The sequence below is a fragment of the Trachemys scripta genome, chromosome 1 (assembly GCF_013100865.1).
Source record: "Trachemys scripta elegans isolate TJP31775 chromosome 1, CAS_Tse_1.0, whole genome shotgun sequence".
NCBI lineage: Eukaryota > Metazoa > Chordata > Testudines > Emydidae > Trachemys > Trachemys scripta.
In genome coordinates, this window is record NC_048298.1 from 330,345,627 (window position 1) to 330,364,961 (window position 19,335).

The 19,335-nt window shown below is 44.4% G+C and overlaps 1 protein-coding gene across 3 annotated transcripts in view; it reads left to right on the forward strand.

Annotated features, from left to right (window-relative positions):
- Positions 1–19,335, forward strand: part of INTS4 (integrator complex subunit 4) — a 52,844-nt gene that overhangs the window by 22,812 nt on the left and 10,697 nt on the right. For all 3 annotated transcript variants that reach the window (XM_034759097.1, XM_034759096.1, XM_034759095.1), the window contains exons 13-18: positions 3,165–3,280; positions 4,951–5,084; positions 5,890–6,047; positions 10,417–10,510; positions 14,651–14,731; positions 18,900–19,030. In XM_034759097.1, coding sequence (XP_034614988.1) covers positions 3,165–3,280; positions 4,951–5,084; positions 5,890–6,047; positions 10,417–10,510; positions 14,651–14,731; positions 18,900–19,030 — 714 coding nt within the window. The remainder of the gene's footprint in view (positions 1–3,164; positions 3,281–4,950; positions 5,085–5,889; positions 6,048–10,416; positions 10,511–14,650; positions 14,732–18,899; positions 19,031–19,335) is intronic.

Consider the following 19,335-nt stretch of genomic DNA (forward strand, 5'->3'; position numbering starts at 1 on the left):
CAACCCGGCACCGCTCACATTCACCGATGCTGTACAAGCGGCATAGACAAGCCGACGGGGCGCTCCAAGGCGCAGAAAACAGCGGGACCTGCAGATGCGGTACCAGGGCGTCCTGTGAAGGCGCCCTCGGCGTCTAGGCAACAAGAGTCGGCGCCATCGACTTGGGTTCCCACGAACAGACCGTTGAGTACGGTGCACAGCGACTCCCGGGATGGGCAGTGCCAGGTGGAGGAGTTGGAGTTACTGTCCACCCCAGACACTTTTGAAGCTGTCAGAGACTTGATAGAGATGACGGCTCCTCAGCCCCCAGTGATCAGAGGCCATCTAGAGGCAAGCTGGCCATGATGCGGCAGTCACCCTCTCCAGCCTGGCGCCGTTCGCCTCAGCACCGCTCCAGATTGCCATCCACAAGTCACCATTCTCCAGCAGCGGACTCCAAGCAGGGTTCCCCGGCACCAGCGGCACGACGCTCCCTAGCACCGACGAGGGGGCAGCAGCGATCCCCGGCTCTGAGAGAGGACTAGCACCATACCCCTGGCACCGCTCCCCAGCAACAGATCTAAGACACCAGTCCCTAACACCGGATTTCCGGTTTCAGTCCCTGGCCCGGGCATCTCGACACCTGACCCCTGCATTATGAACATGGCGCAGGTCCCTGGCGTAGCACTATGCGGCGTCACCATGGTCATCTCAGTCGAGATCCGTGTCTTCGGACTCGGATGGTGACTCGCACTATTCCCGTCGCAACAGGCGATGGAGGGAGGCACCGATGGCATGGCAACCCCCAGTGGCAGCCTCCGGCACAATGGCCTTTTTGGACCCCCTGGGCTTACCACAGGCCCAGGGCTCCTTTTCCAGGGGCTCCCATTCAGTGGCCTCAGAGCACTGACTATCCCAGATAGCCAAAGACTGGCCTATGCCCCGTGGTTCCGAGGTGACCTTGTCGCAAGCCCCACAGCTAGCCCAGGTCGCCTCCGAGGCACGACCCATTGCAAGGCCAGGCTACTACCACCTCGGCTACGGTTGCCACAGGGCCCCAGACGCTGAACAGGAGGGCAGAGAGCCAGAGGGTCAGGAGGACCCTGTACCACCTCTGGCCTCCTCATCTTTGTCCCTGGATGAAGCGGTGGTGGGAGCTTCAACCTTGGGCCCTCCCCCAATTGACCACAGGACGCATGGCCAGAGGGACCGTCCAGGGTAGCTCTGCCACTAATAAAAATTATCCAGAGCAATATTAAGACTCTCTGGCAGACCCTTGCCTCAATCCCGCCCACCGCCGGGGGGTAGAGCCAATAGTGACTTGCTCCCTTCTCTATCTATCGTGGAAGCTAGCCGTCCTGGTGGCCATCACATCAGCTAGGAGGGTGTCAGAGCTAAAGGCCCTTACCTCTGAGCCACCCTACACTGTCTTCCACAAGGATAAGGTGCAACTCAGGCCTCACCCAGCCTCTCTTCCCAAGGTAGTGTCACTCTTTCATACTAGCCAAGACATTTTTCTACCTGTCTTCTATCCTAAGCCTCATGCCAGTAGCCGTGAGCAGAGGCTACGCTCATTGGACATTCGGCGAGCGCTAGCATTCTACATCTAGTGCACTAAGCCGTTCAGGAAGTCAAACCAGCTGTTCATAGCGGTAGCAGACCGGATGAAAGGACTCCCGGTTTCATCTCAAAGAATATCTTCCTGGATCACATCCTGCATCTGCACATGCTACGAGCTGGTCAAGATCCCAGCGCCGGCACTTACGGCACATTCCATGAGGGCACAGGCCTCATCAGTGGCATTCCTGGCCCAAGTCCCGATACAAGAAATTTGCAGGGCAGCAACATGGTCCTCGGTGCATATGTTCACCTCTCATTATGCTATTACCCAGCACGCCAGAGATGATGCAGCATTTGTCAGAGCGGTGCTCCAATCAGTGATTCCTTAACTCCAACCCCACTTCCAATGTAGAGCTGGGAGTCACCTGATTGGAATTGACATGAACAAGCACTCGAAGAAGAAAAAACGATTACTCACCTTCTCGTAACTGCTGTTTTTTGAGATGTGTTGCCCATGTCCGTTCCAATACCCACCCTCCTACCCCTCTGTCGGAGTAGCCGGCAAGAAGGAACTGAGGAGGGGCCAGGTCGGCAGGGTCATATATTGAGCGCTATGAAGGTGCCACTCCATGAGGCTCCACAGTTGACAGGATGGGAGCTGCTAAGGGAAAACTTTCTGACAACTGTGCACGCAACGCGCACACATCTGATTGGAATGGACGTGAACACATCTTGAAGAACAACAGTTACGAGAGGGTAACTGTTTTTTGTACCTGCATATGTGCTTGTCTGCTTGCATAAAGGAGAATCTCACTAAGGACCATCCTAGTGACCAAATTATAAACAACCACTTAAAGTATTCACATGGTTTCCAGTACAGTTTAGTTCAACCTAAAAACTAACTTCTACTAAACCATATATTTCTGATTACTTAAAAGATTCTACTAAATATTGGCTTTGTTACCTTGGTTTTTGGATCCTATTATACCAGTTGACAGCTATATTGTTTATGGGCACACTGTGCTTTTGGGCGTGTTCTACTCGAGCTCCATAGCAAACATTGATTTTCATGTACAATACCCAAGACCGTATGCTTTTCATTTTTTAAAATGAGAAACAACAAGCAAGTTATTACTATAGAAAATGTGGATTCAAATTGAACTTTTTTTTGACGCTTAAAAGCATTTATTTTAAACTGCTTTTTCTAAAAGTCTCTTACAGCATATTCTGGATATTTAACAAAAAAGAAAAGAAAAGATTGGTAAAGGTGGCATGGTTATTAATTTTTGTAACATAGCACCCCAAAGTGTGTTTGGTATTTTGCAGCAAGACAGGTTCCTACTCCCAAAGTGATTACAGTTTAAGTAGACTGTGTTAATTGTTGCTCCCTCTTTTTTCTAATTATGTTTTTCAAGCTATATTTTCAGTTTCATTAGCATTTGATGGGGTCCAGCAAAACTACGACTGTTAGTTCTTCAGACTGTCATTGGATGTGTATGCGAAGTGCCTAACTCTCTGGGGCCCTGATTCTGATTGGGGCCTCTCGGGGCTATTGTAATATAAATATGAAATAGTATTAATAACACCACTGTTTTGTGAAATGTTCTTAACCGGTGTATTTTCAGGTGCTTAAAGTTCCTGGGCTGCAGGCATCCTACTCTGGTGCTTCCACTGGTCCCAGAGCTGCTGAGTACTCATCCGTTTTTTGACACCCCAGAACCTGACATGGACGACCCAGCCTGTATCCTGTTTTTTTTTTTTCCTGTCTGACAAGAAGTCCTTGCTGACTTGGTAGAATAATTACACGTATTTTTCTAATAATCAGATCATTCTACTGATTCAGATGTAAACTCTTACAGCTATTTCAGTATGCAGTGTTGGTGTAGCCATGCTGGTCCCAGGGTATTGGAGAGACAAGGTGGGTGATGATAATATCTTTTATTGGAGCAACTTCTGTTGGTGGGAGAGACAAGCTTTCAGATTAGTTAGTGTCCCAGACCTGAAGAAGAGCTGTGTGTAAGCTGGAAAGCGTGTCTGTCTCTCTCTCTCTCTCACCAACAGAAGTTGGTCCGATAAAAGATATTACTTCAGCTATTTCAGTGTCCGTTGTTCTACTCTGTTTTATTATCCATCCAATGGTGGGGTCAGGTTTTGGAATAACTATGTTGCCTAGTTCAAATGCCAGCAGGATCAAATTAGTCCTTTATCCTTCTGAGGTGAATAAACTAGGTACCTTGCAATTTGTTGTGTGTGTGTCTGACAGGTAAGTCCTTTAAAGATCAAAGTCTGCATGAACCTTAAAGATCCGTTAGCCTTTTCAGTGAGCGGAGGGTTTGTCATGGAGGGTTTAACTAAAACTTCCCCTTCTTCCACTGTTCTGCAGTTCTGGTTGACTGCTTTCTTTCACTCCAGAAGTGGCTAAATTATAGTGGAAATAAAGTTTATAGTTTGTGGGGCACTTTGGTTTCTCTCCTAAATCTTGAATAAGTTAATGTTTGCACTGGGACGTCTAAAGCACTGTATGTGCTAAAGTGTTATCGTCATAATCATCATCATTGGCAAAGGAAGATGCTATAGAAATTTAAAATTATATTTTTCTTCTGTTCATTCTCCTCACTGCTCATCTCTGTAATCACACACACACAATTTTGTTTAAAAAGCCTGAGAACAGTTACACTGGAACTACTCTCTCCCCTCTCTACTTCTGTGAAGTATAGTTTTTGTCTCGTGCACCGTCCACCAGAGCTTCCTGTGCAAATATAACTAGAATAAACCCTTTTAGGAATTGAAGAGAATCTGAATTGAATGCAAGGAGGGGTTTACACCTAACCAGATGGCTAATGCAATTAATTGCATACATTTGTCCTTTTGAGTAAAGGCTTGGAGAAAGTTGGGTAAAGAGGACTCCATTTGAGTTAAATTGTTTCTCTCACTCCAGTCCAAAATATGTTAGTTTACAAAATCTTCTTCACATTACTTCCTAACTATAACTGGTTGATGCTGATGGTGTCCTTGCACCAGTCTGTCAGTGGAGCATACTGTAACATAGCACACCTCTACCCTGATATAACGCTGTCCTCAGGAGCCAAAAAATCTTACTGCGTTATAGGTGAAACCACGTTCTACTGAACTTGCTTTGATCCGCTGGAGTGCGCAGCCCCCCGCCCCCGGAGCACTGCTTTACCGCGTTATATCCAAATTCGTGTTATATCGGGTCGCGTTATATCGGGGTAGAGGTGTACCAAGTATCTAGGCAGAGAGCTGTTTTGATTTTTTGCTCTGCATTCTTCTCCTGTTGTACAGAACTTTATAAATAATCTCCAGCAAAGGAAGTGTCCAATGTTTCGTTAACTCGCTACCCAGGAGGAATCTGAAAAGTACCATTTTTTCCTTAACATCCCACTTCAATAGATATTGCTGTTCTGGTTCTCATTTTTAATGCTGCTAAAACGTGCCCAACAATGCCAGCGCTGTTCTCGGATCATACTTTCAGACACTACGCCTATCTTCGTGACAGTCTCTCTCATCTTGTCCCTCCATTGAGAGTAAGTTGTTTTTGGGGTAACCAATCATTCTCTCAGTCGCTGTGAATATTTAGTGAGAACATTGTTCACTCGCCACTGGTGTAACTTTGTTTTCAGAAGATCGGTTTTCCCTCAGGGGGGTGAATGCTGCTGTATTTGTGAAGTGTGTGTATGAAATATTAACTCATTACAGTGTGGATTTTGTAATATTTTGGGGTGTCTGAGAGGATAATCAACTTATTTTTCCATATAAAAGAGATGAGTATAATCTAGAGGATAGAAAAGGTGACTAGGAGGCAGGACTCCTGAGTTCTTTTCACTGCTTTGCAGCACCTGGGTGAAATTCACCCCTTTGCAGAGGACCTGCAACAAGGCCCCTGCTTGACATCAGTTCCACTTAAGCCCTGTACTTACGGGTAGGATTGCCCCGTCAAGTTGTATGCCCCGATACCCCATTGGCCTAGTGTGCCCCCTCTACATGGGGGAGAATTTCACTGTGTGTGATCTTGGCAAAGACACTTTAACAGCACCGTGCGTCACTATCCCTGTTTTATAGATGGGGATGCCGCCTTCTCAGGGGTTGAAGTTTAATGGTAGAGTGCATTGAGATCCTTGGATGGGGCAGGGTCTCTAGAACTGCAGTGTTTGTATAATGAAGATGTGAAACTGAAGGTGTTGATGCAAATTCTGAACTAGAAAAGTATGTTGTAGTTCCCACTTTGTAGAATTCTTGTTTAAATGGTGACACACACAATTGTGACCAAGTGAATTTTGTCATCTGGATTTAGCTTTTTTGTTTTTGTTTGTTGTTTTCCTTTTTGCTCAGTTGCCAGGTAGAAAACTAGTATCCTCCCCTGTTTCCCCCAGTGTTACCCCTCATGAAGATCCTTCCCAGCAGTTCCTGCAACAGAGTCTTGAGAGAGTTTACAACCTTCAGCACCTAGACCCACAGAGCACACAGGAGCTGCTTGAATTCACCATTCGGTAAGGCTGTGTACTTTTAAGTGTTTTGAGATCTAGTGGTGAAAATAAGAACTAAGTATTATTATTATTATTATTATTAATCATTGTCAGGAGAATTGTTCTAATTCCCAGCTTTCTGAAATGTCTACTGTGGTTCTAGATGTTGTCTGATTTCCCAGTTTGGGCTCTTAGACTGAACCTTCTGAAGAGAATGTTGTGAACAAGATTAGGCCCATGTGAAGTGAAATGGGTGGTCCCAGACCTGTTTCTGTTCAGTTGCAGTTGACCCCTGTGACAGTCTCAATAGGGGCCATAGCTTTAACAGGCATGTAGAGAGAACTACCATCTTGTATTTAGAGAGGAGGTCCTTCCAGGACAGGATAACGTTGGGGAAACTTGCACTTCACAGAACAGGAGCAGCACAGACAGGCAGGGCCGGATTAATGCAGGGGCTTTCGGGGCTGCAGCCCAGGGTCTCAGGCTAAGGGGGGCCTTGCAGGCCCACAGGCCGGATGTCGCGGGCTGGATGAAAAGAAGCAGCTGGCCGCATGTCTCCGTGCCGCTGGACACCAGTCCCCGAGTCTCAGCGCCCCTCCGGGCTGGAGCTGCAAGCACCGGCTCACCGAGGTGCCCCTGCGGCCCCTAGGCGAGGGGCGTTCAGGGAATCTCTGCGTGCTGCCCCTAGCACCATCTCTGCAGCTCCCTTTAGCTAGGTACTGCAGCCAATGGGAGCTGCAGGGGCGGTGCTTGCAGGCACGGGCAGTGTGCATCGTGCAGAACGGCCTGGCCCCTCTGTCTAGGGGCCGGACATGCCAGTCACCTCAGGGAGCAGAGCAGCACGGAGCCAGGGCAGGCAGGAATCCTGCCTTAGCCTTGCTGCACTGCTGACCAGGAGCCACCTGAGATAAGTGCCTCCTAGCCGGAGCGTGCACCCCGCATTCCCCTCCTGCACTCCCACCCCAGCCCAGAGCCCCCTCCTGCACCACAACCCCCTGTCCCAGCCCTGAGGCCCCTCCTGCCCCCAAACTCCCACCTAGAGCCTGCACCCTGAACCTCCTACTGCACCCTAACCCCCGTCCCAGCCCTGGCCCCAACCCAGAGGCCCCCCCCCCCCCCATCCCAGCTGGAGCTGCACCCCTCCCACACCCCAGCCCTGAGCCCACGAGCCCACTCCAAACCCCCAGGGGCCCCACAAAATCTAATAGCCCCAGGCCCACAGGAGAGTTAATCTGGCTCTGCAGGCAGGGGATAAATAGGACTTTCGTCTCTAGGACGGTCAATAATATCCATGGGTTCTCTGCTCGGTGGCCCACTCTGGATCACTCATTTTGACCCTGTGACCTGCACACCTGTTTCCTTTTGTTCAATTTTTGTCCCCTGTACTCCATTGATTTCTGAGTTCTGTGACCCCTCGCTCGCTGGAGGTATAGATTTCCACTGTTTGGTGTGTTCTGCCCACCAGTCCCAATCGTCAAATAGTCTGGTCCTTTTCACCCATACTAAAGTCACAGGAGAGATTTTCCCCCAAATAGGCAACGTTATTATGCACCACAGTCTGCTTTGTATAGATAAGGATTCAGTATGGCTTTTAAATGAAGGTTTTGTGCTGCCTTTTCCATTTCCAATTCATCTACTGATTGATTGATTTGCATGAACAAGAGACTTGGAAAGAATTTTTTTCCCGTGTGCCTTGTCTCCTGGACAGGAAAAAGATCCTTAGTTGAGTGGCAGGAAAGTACTGGACAATGCAATGAAAAAGATCTCAAATGTGGATGCAGCATTCCATACAGGTTTATTTTCTCTCCCAACTTATCTTTGCTGTACTTGTAGCCATAAATCACCTTTACAGCTACTCACTGTAAGGAATCAACTATGTGGTATTCATTCTTTAAAACATGAGTGTGAAAGGTGGATGATGCGTTTCTGGTCCCCAGCTGTTCAGAAACTACTGCACACAGAATAAAAATGGTCTTGGGAATGTTTTAGGACCTAAATGTTGTGGCTGTATGCAGGTGATTTCTTAGCAGAACATCTGAAATCTCTGAAGCACAAAACAGCTATGGAAAGCTCATAGGAGCTGTGAATGCTTCCCTAAGCTGGCGACAAGACGCACTTCTGGTGTGTGTATGTGGCAGAGGGCCACATGTGCAGCTTGTGCAAAGAGACAGCTTAATCGGGAGACAGCATAGCTGTGCATTGGGAATTCATGTAAATTATCTCCATATCTACCTTCCTTCTGCGACTACAGGCAGTACTGCAGAACAAGGACTGTACTAAAATCCTTGCCCTTTGGCTTTTTTGGGAGGCAGGGAGGGACTTCTGTGCTTTTTAAAATATATTGAAACAAATTTTGGGGGTGGACAAGATGCTGCTACCTTGACTGTTGGGTGGGGAGGGGTAGAAAGAGTTCCTAGCAGTAGGCTTCCTCCTTTCTTGTAATTACTGGTAGCTGGGGAAGCAATTTTCCTTTCAGTCCAGTGAGGTGGTATTCCCTAGTGCTTAGAGCACATGACTGAGAGTGGAGGTATCACAGGTTTTTGAGCCAGTCACTTAACATCTCTGATATCTTTGCCTCAGTTTCTCTATCTGTTCAGTTGGGATCATGCTTACCTTGCAAGGGTGTGGAGGCTTAATAATGTTTATACAGAAATAAGTATGGAATTGTCAACCACAGAAGCTTTGAAGATGGTTTTCTAGTTATTTGGCTGATTATTAGCCAGGGAAGAGCTCCCTCCCCTCCCATTAGGATGTTGGGGACAAATTGAGCGTGACATGATGACTGGACAGTAAGGAGTCTGCAGTTCTTCTCCCTTTACCCCTCCCTTCCCAAGGAGAAGGGTAAACTTGACTGGCTGTGTAAACCCCAAATTGGCTTTCTTGCAGTTGCATCTAAGGAAGAAGGTGCCCCTCTGATTAGGAAGTAGCTTCTCTGGGTACAAAGATCGGGATTCTTTCAGACCCTTTGCACAGACATACCTACAGCAGGGGGATGCAAGAAACCAACACAATGATTTAAAAAACAACAACTGGAAAGACTAAATTACAAAGCAAAATGCAGAATGAAAAATTAGAAGGCGGACTCTGTATTTTGTATCTCTGATTTCTACAGAACTGAAGATAAGATTTCTTTTTTTAATAGAAACCCAGATTTTGTTTAAAATTCCACACAAACTGGAGTAGTAAAACTCTGCATATTCAGTTAGGGTTTGTTTACACAAACATTTAATTCACAGCAAGCTGGGGTGTGAATCTGCCACACACTAAGTGTCCCTGAGGATCCTGCTGACGCGCTGTAAAAGTTCATTAATGTGCTTTGATCTATCCCACTTTGAAACAAGAGTAGATTAAAGTGCACTAATGAATTGTTATGCACCTTAGCAGTGTCCACGCTGACATTTAGTGCATGGTAGGCTTGTATGGGGTAAATTTACACCCCAGTTTACCTAAACAAAATGTGTTGTAGATGTGCCCTTAGTTTGCCCTGTCAGCATAATCTAGGCATGGGTGTGACTGATTGCTCTACTGGTATTTGAGCAATTACCTATTGTGTGTTGCATTAAGTAACCGGCTCTTGTAAACTATACATCAGCCAGGGGTAGGCAACTTATGGCACGTGTGCCAAAGGTGGCACGCGAGCTGATTTTCAGTGGCACTCACACTGCCCGGGTCCTGGCCACCGGTCTGGGGCGCTCTGCATTTTAATTTAATTTTAAATGAAACTTCTTAAACATTTTAAAAACCTTATTTACTTTACATACAACAATCGTTTAGTTATATAATATAGACTTAGAGAGAGAGACCTTCTAAAAATGTTAAAATGTATTACTGGCATGCAAAACCTTAAATTAGAGTGAATAAATGAAGACTCAACACACCACTTCTGAAAGGTTGTCGACCCCAGCATCAGACTTACAAAATAAGAAATGCAGCTGTGTTCCAAATATAATTGGCTATATGGATCCAGTATGTTCTAAGCTATCCCTTCTAGCTAGCATCAGAAGAAAGATTTCCCAGCAGTTTAATACAAGTTGGTTGGTTGCTGCTCTACAAACATCTGGAATGTTTGCGTTAAATCTGGAGCCACCCTGCTGTATGGTTCCCATAGGGATGCAGAGTAATGCAGGATGACAGATTAACTGCTGCTCATGTCAGCCTACAAGAAGGGGAGAGAAGTTAACAGGTCCCCAGGTGCAGGCTGCTCTGCCATGCATGTTTTGCTGCTGTTAATTGGGGTGGTTATAGGGGTGGGCAGAGGTAAAATACAGAATTAGGTAACTTCGGCCTTGCCACTGCTGCAGGATTTGGAATGTGTTAAAATTGACATTTTTACAGTGCTTTATGATGGTGTTTTAAGGTATCTGAATTTTGCATTTTCTCTTATTTTCTCCAGTGACCTTCAGAGGCTTGGAGAACTTCAGTCAGAACTGGCAGGGGTGGCAGACTTCTCCGCAACTTACCTTCGGTGTCAGCTGCTCCTCATCAAGGTTAGTCTTCATCTGTGTTCCTAGGGCCTAGAATCATGTTGTAATTGGCTGTGTGCGTTTGCCAGCGCAGTGCTGGGCAAATCTTGCACTTACCATATTTCATGTGTGCTAGTGAGTCTAACCACTTATGAAGTCTGCTTTAGGAAAAGTGATTTATGTGAAATCGTGGATCCACTAGTGCTCTGAGCACAGGACTGGAAGTAAAGGGCTCTTGAGGTTTGTAGCCTGATCCTGTAATGGTTGCCAGTGGGACTCATTTAATGAGAGGAGTGTACTAAGGTTCTTGCCCCAGAATCAGATACAACAGAATCAAAATTGACAAGTTCAGTATCTTATAGGGAACTCTGGGGTGTATGGCCAGGGCACTCACACACACAGCAAAACACAACCGTAACCATCTTTATTAATACAGTTACTAGAGAAGGGAAAGCCCCAAAGCAATAGCGTTAATAGAGTATTAGAGAGATCTTAAATGTTATCTCTTGTATAGCATATGTTCACAGGCTTATATATGCATACCACCAGATCGCCAAGAAAGTGGTAAGAGACAAAGGACCAGCCCTGTTTCTGGCATGCCAAATGGGTCCGATGGACTGGATCCCTAATGCTTGAAGATAGGTGATAGATTATAGCACTAAAATATTGAAGGGTGGAGGGCTAGCTTCCTCTTCATGTGGGTTCTTGCTTATATAGAGCCAGGGATGCAGCATGAATATTCATAGAAGTACCAAGTCTCCTCTGTCTATATCCAACTTCCTCACCCTCATAATAGTGGGGTTCCTTACCTGGTAGGCTAGCATATTAATCCCTATATGCTCATTACCTTATTGCTAAAGCAAGTTTGTGGTTAAATATCTACCAACGATCCTATCCTAAAATATCCAAGCTTAGTATCAGTTCCGTATTCCTACGGTTGCCTCATCTCATTTTATGCCAATTTTTCTCTTAAGCAAGCTAGTTCCCCAAAATCTAGGGTGACTGTTGGGCCACTTTATCTATGCAAAAGGTCAGAGGCCTATGCTTCATTTATGCTAATTTGCTTAAGCCGGTGTTTTACAATATGCAGGCCTGCAGGTTCCTTGAGTTGCTGCTAGGTAAAATCAAGGCTAAGCTGGCGCTAAGGGCTACAGTTTTTAGCCCAGCTCTGACACTGCTTCCCCTCTGTGCCTTTGGGCAAATCAATTAGACCTTGTTTATACTGTGATTTCAGCCACCGATGTGGCTCCACTGATCTAAACCATGCACCAGGGGAAACTTTGTCTACACAAGGGGTTTGCACAGTGCAGCTACACTGGCTTGAAATTCCAGTGGAGACAAGATCACTGACACTTTGTTGACGATGGGCTTTGGTAATGGTTCTAGCAGAACTGGTGGTGAAAGTGGTTTGCCTGCCGATGGAACAAAACTATTTCCAGTACTATGCAGAGAAGATTCCTAAGACTTGGAGCAGAGTCTTCGTTGTGCTCTCTGTTATCATATTGGAAACAGTCCCAATAGCAGGTAAACTGTTTTCATCCACTAGGACAACCGTTGTCAGCAGAAGGTCAGTTTCTTAGCATAGAGCAGAACTTAAATTCTCTGCCTCATTTCTTCATCTATAAAACAGGAATAATACAGTAACTCCTCACTTAACGTTGTCCTGGTTAACATTGTTTCATTGTTACCTTGCTGATCAATTAGAGAACATGCTCGTTTAAAGTTGCGCAATGCTCCCTTATAACTTTGTTTGGCAGCCGCTTGCTTTGTCCACTGCTTGCAGGAAGAGCAGCCCGTTGGAGCTGGTGATGGGGGCTTGGAACCAGGGTGGACCGGCAGCCCCCCTAAGTTCCCTGTGTGGTAGTCGCCCAGCAGGCTATCAATTGCCAGGCAGTTCAGGTGTCCCTCCCCCCACTGCTGTGTGCTGCTCCTACCCTCTGCCTTGGAGCTGCTCCCAGGAGCCTCCTGCTTGCTGTGTAGAGGGGTGTGGGGAGAGGGGTGCTAATGGCAGGGTGTCCCCCTTCCCCTGCTCCTGCCTCCCTGCTCCTGTACCCCATTTCCACAGAGTGTGTGTGTGGGGGGGACACGACAGAGCTCAGGACGGAGTGAGCTTGCTGGCAGCAGCTGCTGTCTCAACTTGCTGATCTACTTAAAAAGGCAATGTACTTAGAGTGGTGTCAGCATACTTAAAGGGGCAATGCGCATCTCTCTCTCACATGGTGTGTGTGTGTCTCTCTGCCATGTTGTGTCTCCTCCCTCCATTCATGCTAGTTAATCATTTAGCAGCAAGGCATTCCCTGAGAAATATCCCAGACTCCACTACCTCAACCAAGCTTCACAATCGTCATTGCTGTGTACAGTATTAAATTGTTTGTTTAAAACTTATATTGTGTGTGATATATTAAAAATATAGTCTTTTGTCTGGCGAAAAAAATTTCCCTGGAACCTAACCCCTCCTATTTACATTAAATCTTATGGGGAAATTGGATTCACTTAACATTGTTTCGCTTAAAGTAGCATTTTTCAGGAACATAACTACAGCATTAAGCGAGGAGTTATTGTACTTACCTAGATTCCAGGGATCTTGTGAAGATTAATTTAATGTGTGTACATGCTTTGAATATCTACTATAAAAGTGCAAAGCATGAATGATTTGCAAATGATTCCCTTCTAAAAAAATAACCGTATTGCCTAGTAAAATAGAGGATGGTTATAAAAATGGGGAAAAAATCATTCTTTGCTCTGTGTGAATTTGCCATTTGGCTTCTCTCAATGTTAGGCCAGGCAAATCTTCAAGTAAATTTGCAACCCAAAGAAAGTATTACATATAAGCAGATACAACTCAATGCGCTAGTCAATAGCTGCGACAGCAGCTTTTTGCAGAAGCAGTATGTGCTGCCCATGCAGAGAATCAGGGCTTGGGAGTTACCTTGACAGTCCCTCTCCTGCAGGGGGGTGATTGACGTGAACCTATTTACATTGGAGAAGGGGATATGCTATCGTGACCCCCTGGCAAAAATAAGTTCTTTTTTGTAGGAGGTGGGTAGATTCTACTTGAAGGTTGGCTCAGGTGAGGGAAAAGGCAGCGATCTTTCTAAACTACTCATGATTTCATAAAACCTGGAAAGACCATACAATTTAAAATCTTAAACAGATTGGAAAGTGAGACCCCTCCAGTGCCACGTCAGCCCCTTTCATTAGGAAATTAACACTCCACTAAAGTATTTTCTGTGACAGAACAGAAGCACTTAGGAGCAAATCCTGCCCCTTCCCAACCTCTCTGGGATCAAGGGGTCTCAGACGTAGAACTAAAGCTGTTCCCTTGTGCATGGGGCTGGTGGGCCAGGATTTTAAGAGCTGGTGCAGATAGTGAACACCCTGCATGTTCTGAACCTTGGCTCCCGGGGTGTTGCTGTGCAGTCAGATGGAAGGGACGATTGGGTGGGAGAGGTGGACAGTGTAGGGGGTGGAGCATGACAGTGGATCTCCCTTGCTGATTCTGTCACAAATCATCAGAAAACAATAGATACTTTGGTACCAGTGTGAGTAGCTGTGATTATCCAGTAGTCTTAGTAACTCACTAAATCTTCTCCATTGTTTTTTGGTGGGGATGGAACTGCCTACAGAGGTGTCCTAGAATATTAGTGGGTCCATGAGCTTCTGAGAACAGGCTGTTATGCTTGCCTGAAACCTGATGAGTTCCTGATCTCGGTCTGAGAAAGTGGTGATCATCCAGGATAGGGGAGTGTTTCTTGTTTTCCCAATATCCATATCCTGTACCTTTTGAAGAATACTTTATACTAAAGCTATTCTGGCAAGTAGCTAATAAATTCATACTTGGAGTATAGCTTTTACATGTGAAACCTATGGTGGAGATAAGGTATATTTGTTTACTTTATTTTATGGAGTTTTCAGATTCCTCCATTTTCTATTTTGCTCATATTTTTAAAGGCACCCTGCATCAGGCCGACACATTCTCCAGGAATGAAGAAACTGTGAGTGCTGCCTTTTGAGCAGCAAGGAGGGGTTGTCTGGGAGACAAAAAAAAACACTTCCTCTTCCTGTGTTGTTCCCAAGCCCTGTTAGCACAAGAATATAACTTCATTTTCACTCTTTAATTATCATGTTGGACATTTATCAATATTCCATGGGTTTCTTTTGTAGGCCCTCCAGGAAAAACTGTGGAATGTGGCAGCTCCTCTCTACCTGAAACAGAATGCTTTGGCATCAGCTGCTGCAAAACAGGTGAGATTGTAGGAGCCATGTCTTCATGAGGACAAGTCCTCTGGGCAAAGACCTTCCCTATATGCCTCTTACTATTTAAGTAAAATAGACTATTTTAGTAATCTTGGATTCCAAAAGCAACATGAATTGTGTGTGAGGTGTGGGATGAATGCTAGGCTGACTTGTATGTAACTCCACATGTACTGAAGATATTCAGAATTGCGTGGATGCTGTGGGGTGGTGTGTGTGTGTGTGTGTGTGTGTGTGTGTTTTTAAGAAAACTACACACACTCAGATAATTGGGTGATATCTAAATTATGAGTCAACCATCTGATTGAAGATATTATGATTATGTAGAACTCCACATTCAACATATTTAAATGCCTGTAGGAAACTAAAAGCTCTCTGCGTGTCATCTTCAGAGGAGATCTACCTAGGCTGATTTTGTTGCAGTTGAGTCTGAGTCTGACTAGTCTGACAGTCGCTCACAAGACCAGCTGTGCTAAAGTCACCATAGAATCATAGAAATGTAGGGCTGGAAGGGACCTTGAGACGTCCTCAAGGCCCGCCCACCCCCCCTTGCCTTAGGCATGACCAAATAAACCTAGACCATCCCTGACAGGTGTTTGTCTAACCTGTTCCTAAAAAGCTCCAAGGACAGGGATTCCACAACCTCTCTTGGAAGCCTATTCCAGTGCTTAACTTCCCTTACAGTTAGAAAGATTTTCCTAATACTTATCTTAAATTTTCCTTGCTGTGGATTAGGCCAATTACTATTTTTCCTACCTTCCGTGGACATGGAGAACAATTGATCACTGTCCTTTTTGTAACAGCCTTTAACATATTTGAAGACTGTTATCAGGTCCTCCCTCAGTCTGTTTACAAGACTAAACATGAGCAGGTTTTTTTTAACCATTCCTCTTAAGTCAGGTTTTTTTAAACCTTTTATCATTTTTGTTGCTCTCCTCTGGACTTTCTCCAGTTTGTCCACATCTTTCCTGAAGTGTGGTGCCCAGAACTGGACACAGCACTCCAGCTGAGGCCTCACCAGTGCCAAATAGAGCAACATAATTACAAAGGCCAATGTCATTCTGGGGTGTATTAACAGGAGTGTTTTACATACAACAGTCCTGTTAATACACCCCAGAATGACATTAGCCTTTTTCGCAACTGCATCACATTGTTAACTCGTATTGAGTTTGTGATCCACTATAACCCCAAGATCTTTCAGCAGTACTACCACCTAGCCAGTTAGTTCCCATTTTGTAATTGTGTATTTGAGTTTTTTCTTCATATGTGAAGTACTTTGCACTTACCTTTATTGAATTTCATCTTGTTGATTTCAGACCAATTCTCCAATTTGTCAAGGTCATTTTGAATTCTAATCCTGTCCTCCAAAGTGCTTGCAACTCCTCCCCATTTGTTGTTATCCACACATTTTATAGGTTTCAGAGTAGCAGCCGTGTTAATCTGTATCCGCAAAAAGAACAGGAGTACTTGTGGCACCTTAGAGACTAACAAATTTATTACAGCATAAGCTTTCGTGGGCTACTGCCCACTTCTTCGGATGCATATAGAGTGGAACATATATTGAGGAGATATATATATACACACATACAGAGAGCATGAACAGGTGGGAGTTGTCTTACCAACTCTGAGAGGCCAATTAAGTAAGAGGAAAAAATTGTATAAGCATACTCCATTGTCTAAGTCATTAATGAAAACATTGAATAGTTCCACACCCATGACTGACCCCTGCTGGACGCCATTAGATACGTCCTCCCAGTTTGACAGTAAATCATTATTAATTACTCTTTGAGTACAGTTTTTCAACCAGTTATGCACCCATTTTATAGTAATTTTATCTAGATCATATTTCCCTGGTTTACCTGTGAGATTGTCATGTGGGACTGTGTCAAAAACCTTATTAAAATCAAGCTATATCATGCCTACAGCTTCCTCCCCCCCATCCACTTGGCCAATAAACCTTTCAAAGAAGGCAATTAGGTTGGTTTGGCGTGATTGGTTCTTGTCAAATTCATGTTTGCTATTATTTATAACCCTATTATCCTCTAGGTGCTTACATGAGTTCTTGAAGATAATTGCTAAGGGTTCAGAGATGGCTTCAGCAAGTTCATAGTATACTCTACAATGAATTTTATCAGGCCCCCCCGATGATTTGAATACATCCAACCTATCTAACTATTCTTTAACCTGTCCTTTCCCTGTTTTGGGTTGTGTTCCTTCCTCCTTGTTAATATTAACTGTGTTAATTATCTGGTCACCATTAACCTCAGTATTCAAGATGTGGGCATACCATGGATTTATATAGAGGCAATATGATATTTTCTGTCTTTTTATCTATACCTTTCCTAGTGATTCCCAACATTCTGTTAGCTTTTTTGACTGCCGCTGCACATTGAGTGGCTGTTTTTCAGAGAAGTATCCACAATGACTCCAAGATCTCTTTCTTGAGTGGTAACAGCTGATTTAGACCCCATCATTTTATATGTATAGTGGGGATTATGTTTTCCAATGTGCATTACTTTGCATTTATCAGCATTGAATTTCATCTGCCACTTTGTTGCCCAGTCACCCAGTTTTGAGAGATCCTTTTGTAGCTCTTCGCAGTCTGCCTGGGACTTAACTATCTTGTGTAGTTTTGTATCATCTTCAAATTTTGCCACCTCACTGTTTACCCCTTTATCCAGATGATTTATGAATTTGTTAAGTAAAACTGGGCCCAGTACAGACCCCTGGGGGACACCACTATTTACCTGTCTCCATTCTGAAAACTGACCATTTATTCCTACCCTTTGTTTCCTATCTTTTAACCAGTTACCAATTCATGAGAAGACCTTACCTCTTATCCCATGACAGCTTACTTTGCTTAAGAGCCTTTAGTGAGGGAGCTTGTCAAAGGCTTTCTGAAAATCTAAATACAAATCTAAGGTTTTCCCATGTTCAATTTTGATAAGACCCATGATGCTGCTACCCTGAAATGACAGAGAACATGCACAGAAAAGCCCAAACTGGAGAATCCAAGTAGAAGCAGAGGAGAGAGGTTTGTTTCCAGGTTACTGAATAGCTCTCTAAGCCGGAAACAAGTGTCTAGTCCTGTTGAGAGAAGATATTGACTATTTGAGTCTCCAGTTAATTAAAATGTAATGAAGAGACAGCTATCACTGTCTGTCAGAGCCCACTGTGCTATAAACAGCTGTCTCCAGAGACTGGTGGAAACAAAAGTCTGTTAGGCTTGTATATCTTTCTCTAATTGCAATAACTTTACTGGCAGCTCTGCCCAGCAGTACACAGACCCCTCGGCGAGGCTACTTGTTCTGATTGCACATGCAGCTCACTGCCAGAAAATGAGAGGAGAGGCCAACCTTTCTTACAGTGTAACTTGGTGGTACTTGACTTCAATATGAAGTGCTACTTGCAGAGAAGTTAGCAACCTTCTTTAATAATCTAAGCACTTCTCCAATTTATTTGTGCACATTTTATATGTTCTACTATAATCAACTAATGTAACATCACAAATGGGATAACTTATTGCCTAAACTTTGAACTATATATTTTAGAGAATCCAGAATGACGTCTATGTTTTGTTTTGTAGCTGAAGCTTGAAATCGTACAGGAGCATTCCTGACTATAAAGTTGATTGCAAGAGGATTGGACACTTTTTAAAAAAAATCAAAATCAAGACAAACCTGAAACTGACCATTTAGATCTTAAACTCAAACAGGGTCTTTGTGGCTGCTGTTTTTTGCTTACCTCTTGTGCTAGCCTACTGTATCAGGACAATTATTACAGGAGTGGGTTAGTGGGCACCAAAAAGCTTACAATGTGGGCGGTTTGAAACAGGATGCAGGGAGAGATGACGACATCAGGAAAGAGAGAGGGATGGGTAAACAGCACATAGACACCTCCCATGAACATCCTTGTTTTTGCAAGATTTCATGCATTGTATTTCTTTTAATTTATTTAGGGCTAGACTCTAATCCCCTTTACATGTTTGGTACTATCTCATTCCATGAATAGTTCAACTGAAATTATGAGACTGAGATGCTATTCATCTCAGACTTATGAGACTGAGATGCATGAGTAAGGTCTCTGACTCTGACGACCACACTCCCCCAGCAGCTGAACAAAATCTGACACAGTTAATCACATGGTGTTTATATTGTAGATTATGGAAGAAACTTACAAAATGGAGTTTATGTACAGTGGAGTGGAAAATAGACAAGTGGTCATTATTCACCACATGAGACTGCAAGCCAAAGCGTTACAACTTATAGTGACTGCACGTACTACTAGAGGGTAAGAATTACCTGCAGGGGAGGCTTCTTGAATGGGTTAACTGCAAAAATCCAGTTCTCTCAAGCTTGGTTGCAAATGACAAAGGTAACTTACATGTGTAATACATAATCATATGCGAATTACAGGTCATTAAAAGACTGTTGAGAATGAGATGGTTTCTTCATTTATCTTCAAAGCACCTGTTGAACTACACAGCATAAAGTCAAGTTATGAACTTGCTAGGAGTGTACAAACCACTTGGGTTTTTTCCTCTGACACAAGGATATGAAATACATATCTAATCGCTTCTAATTTGATAGAGCATC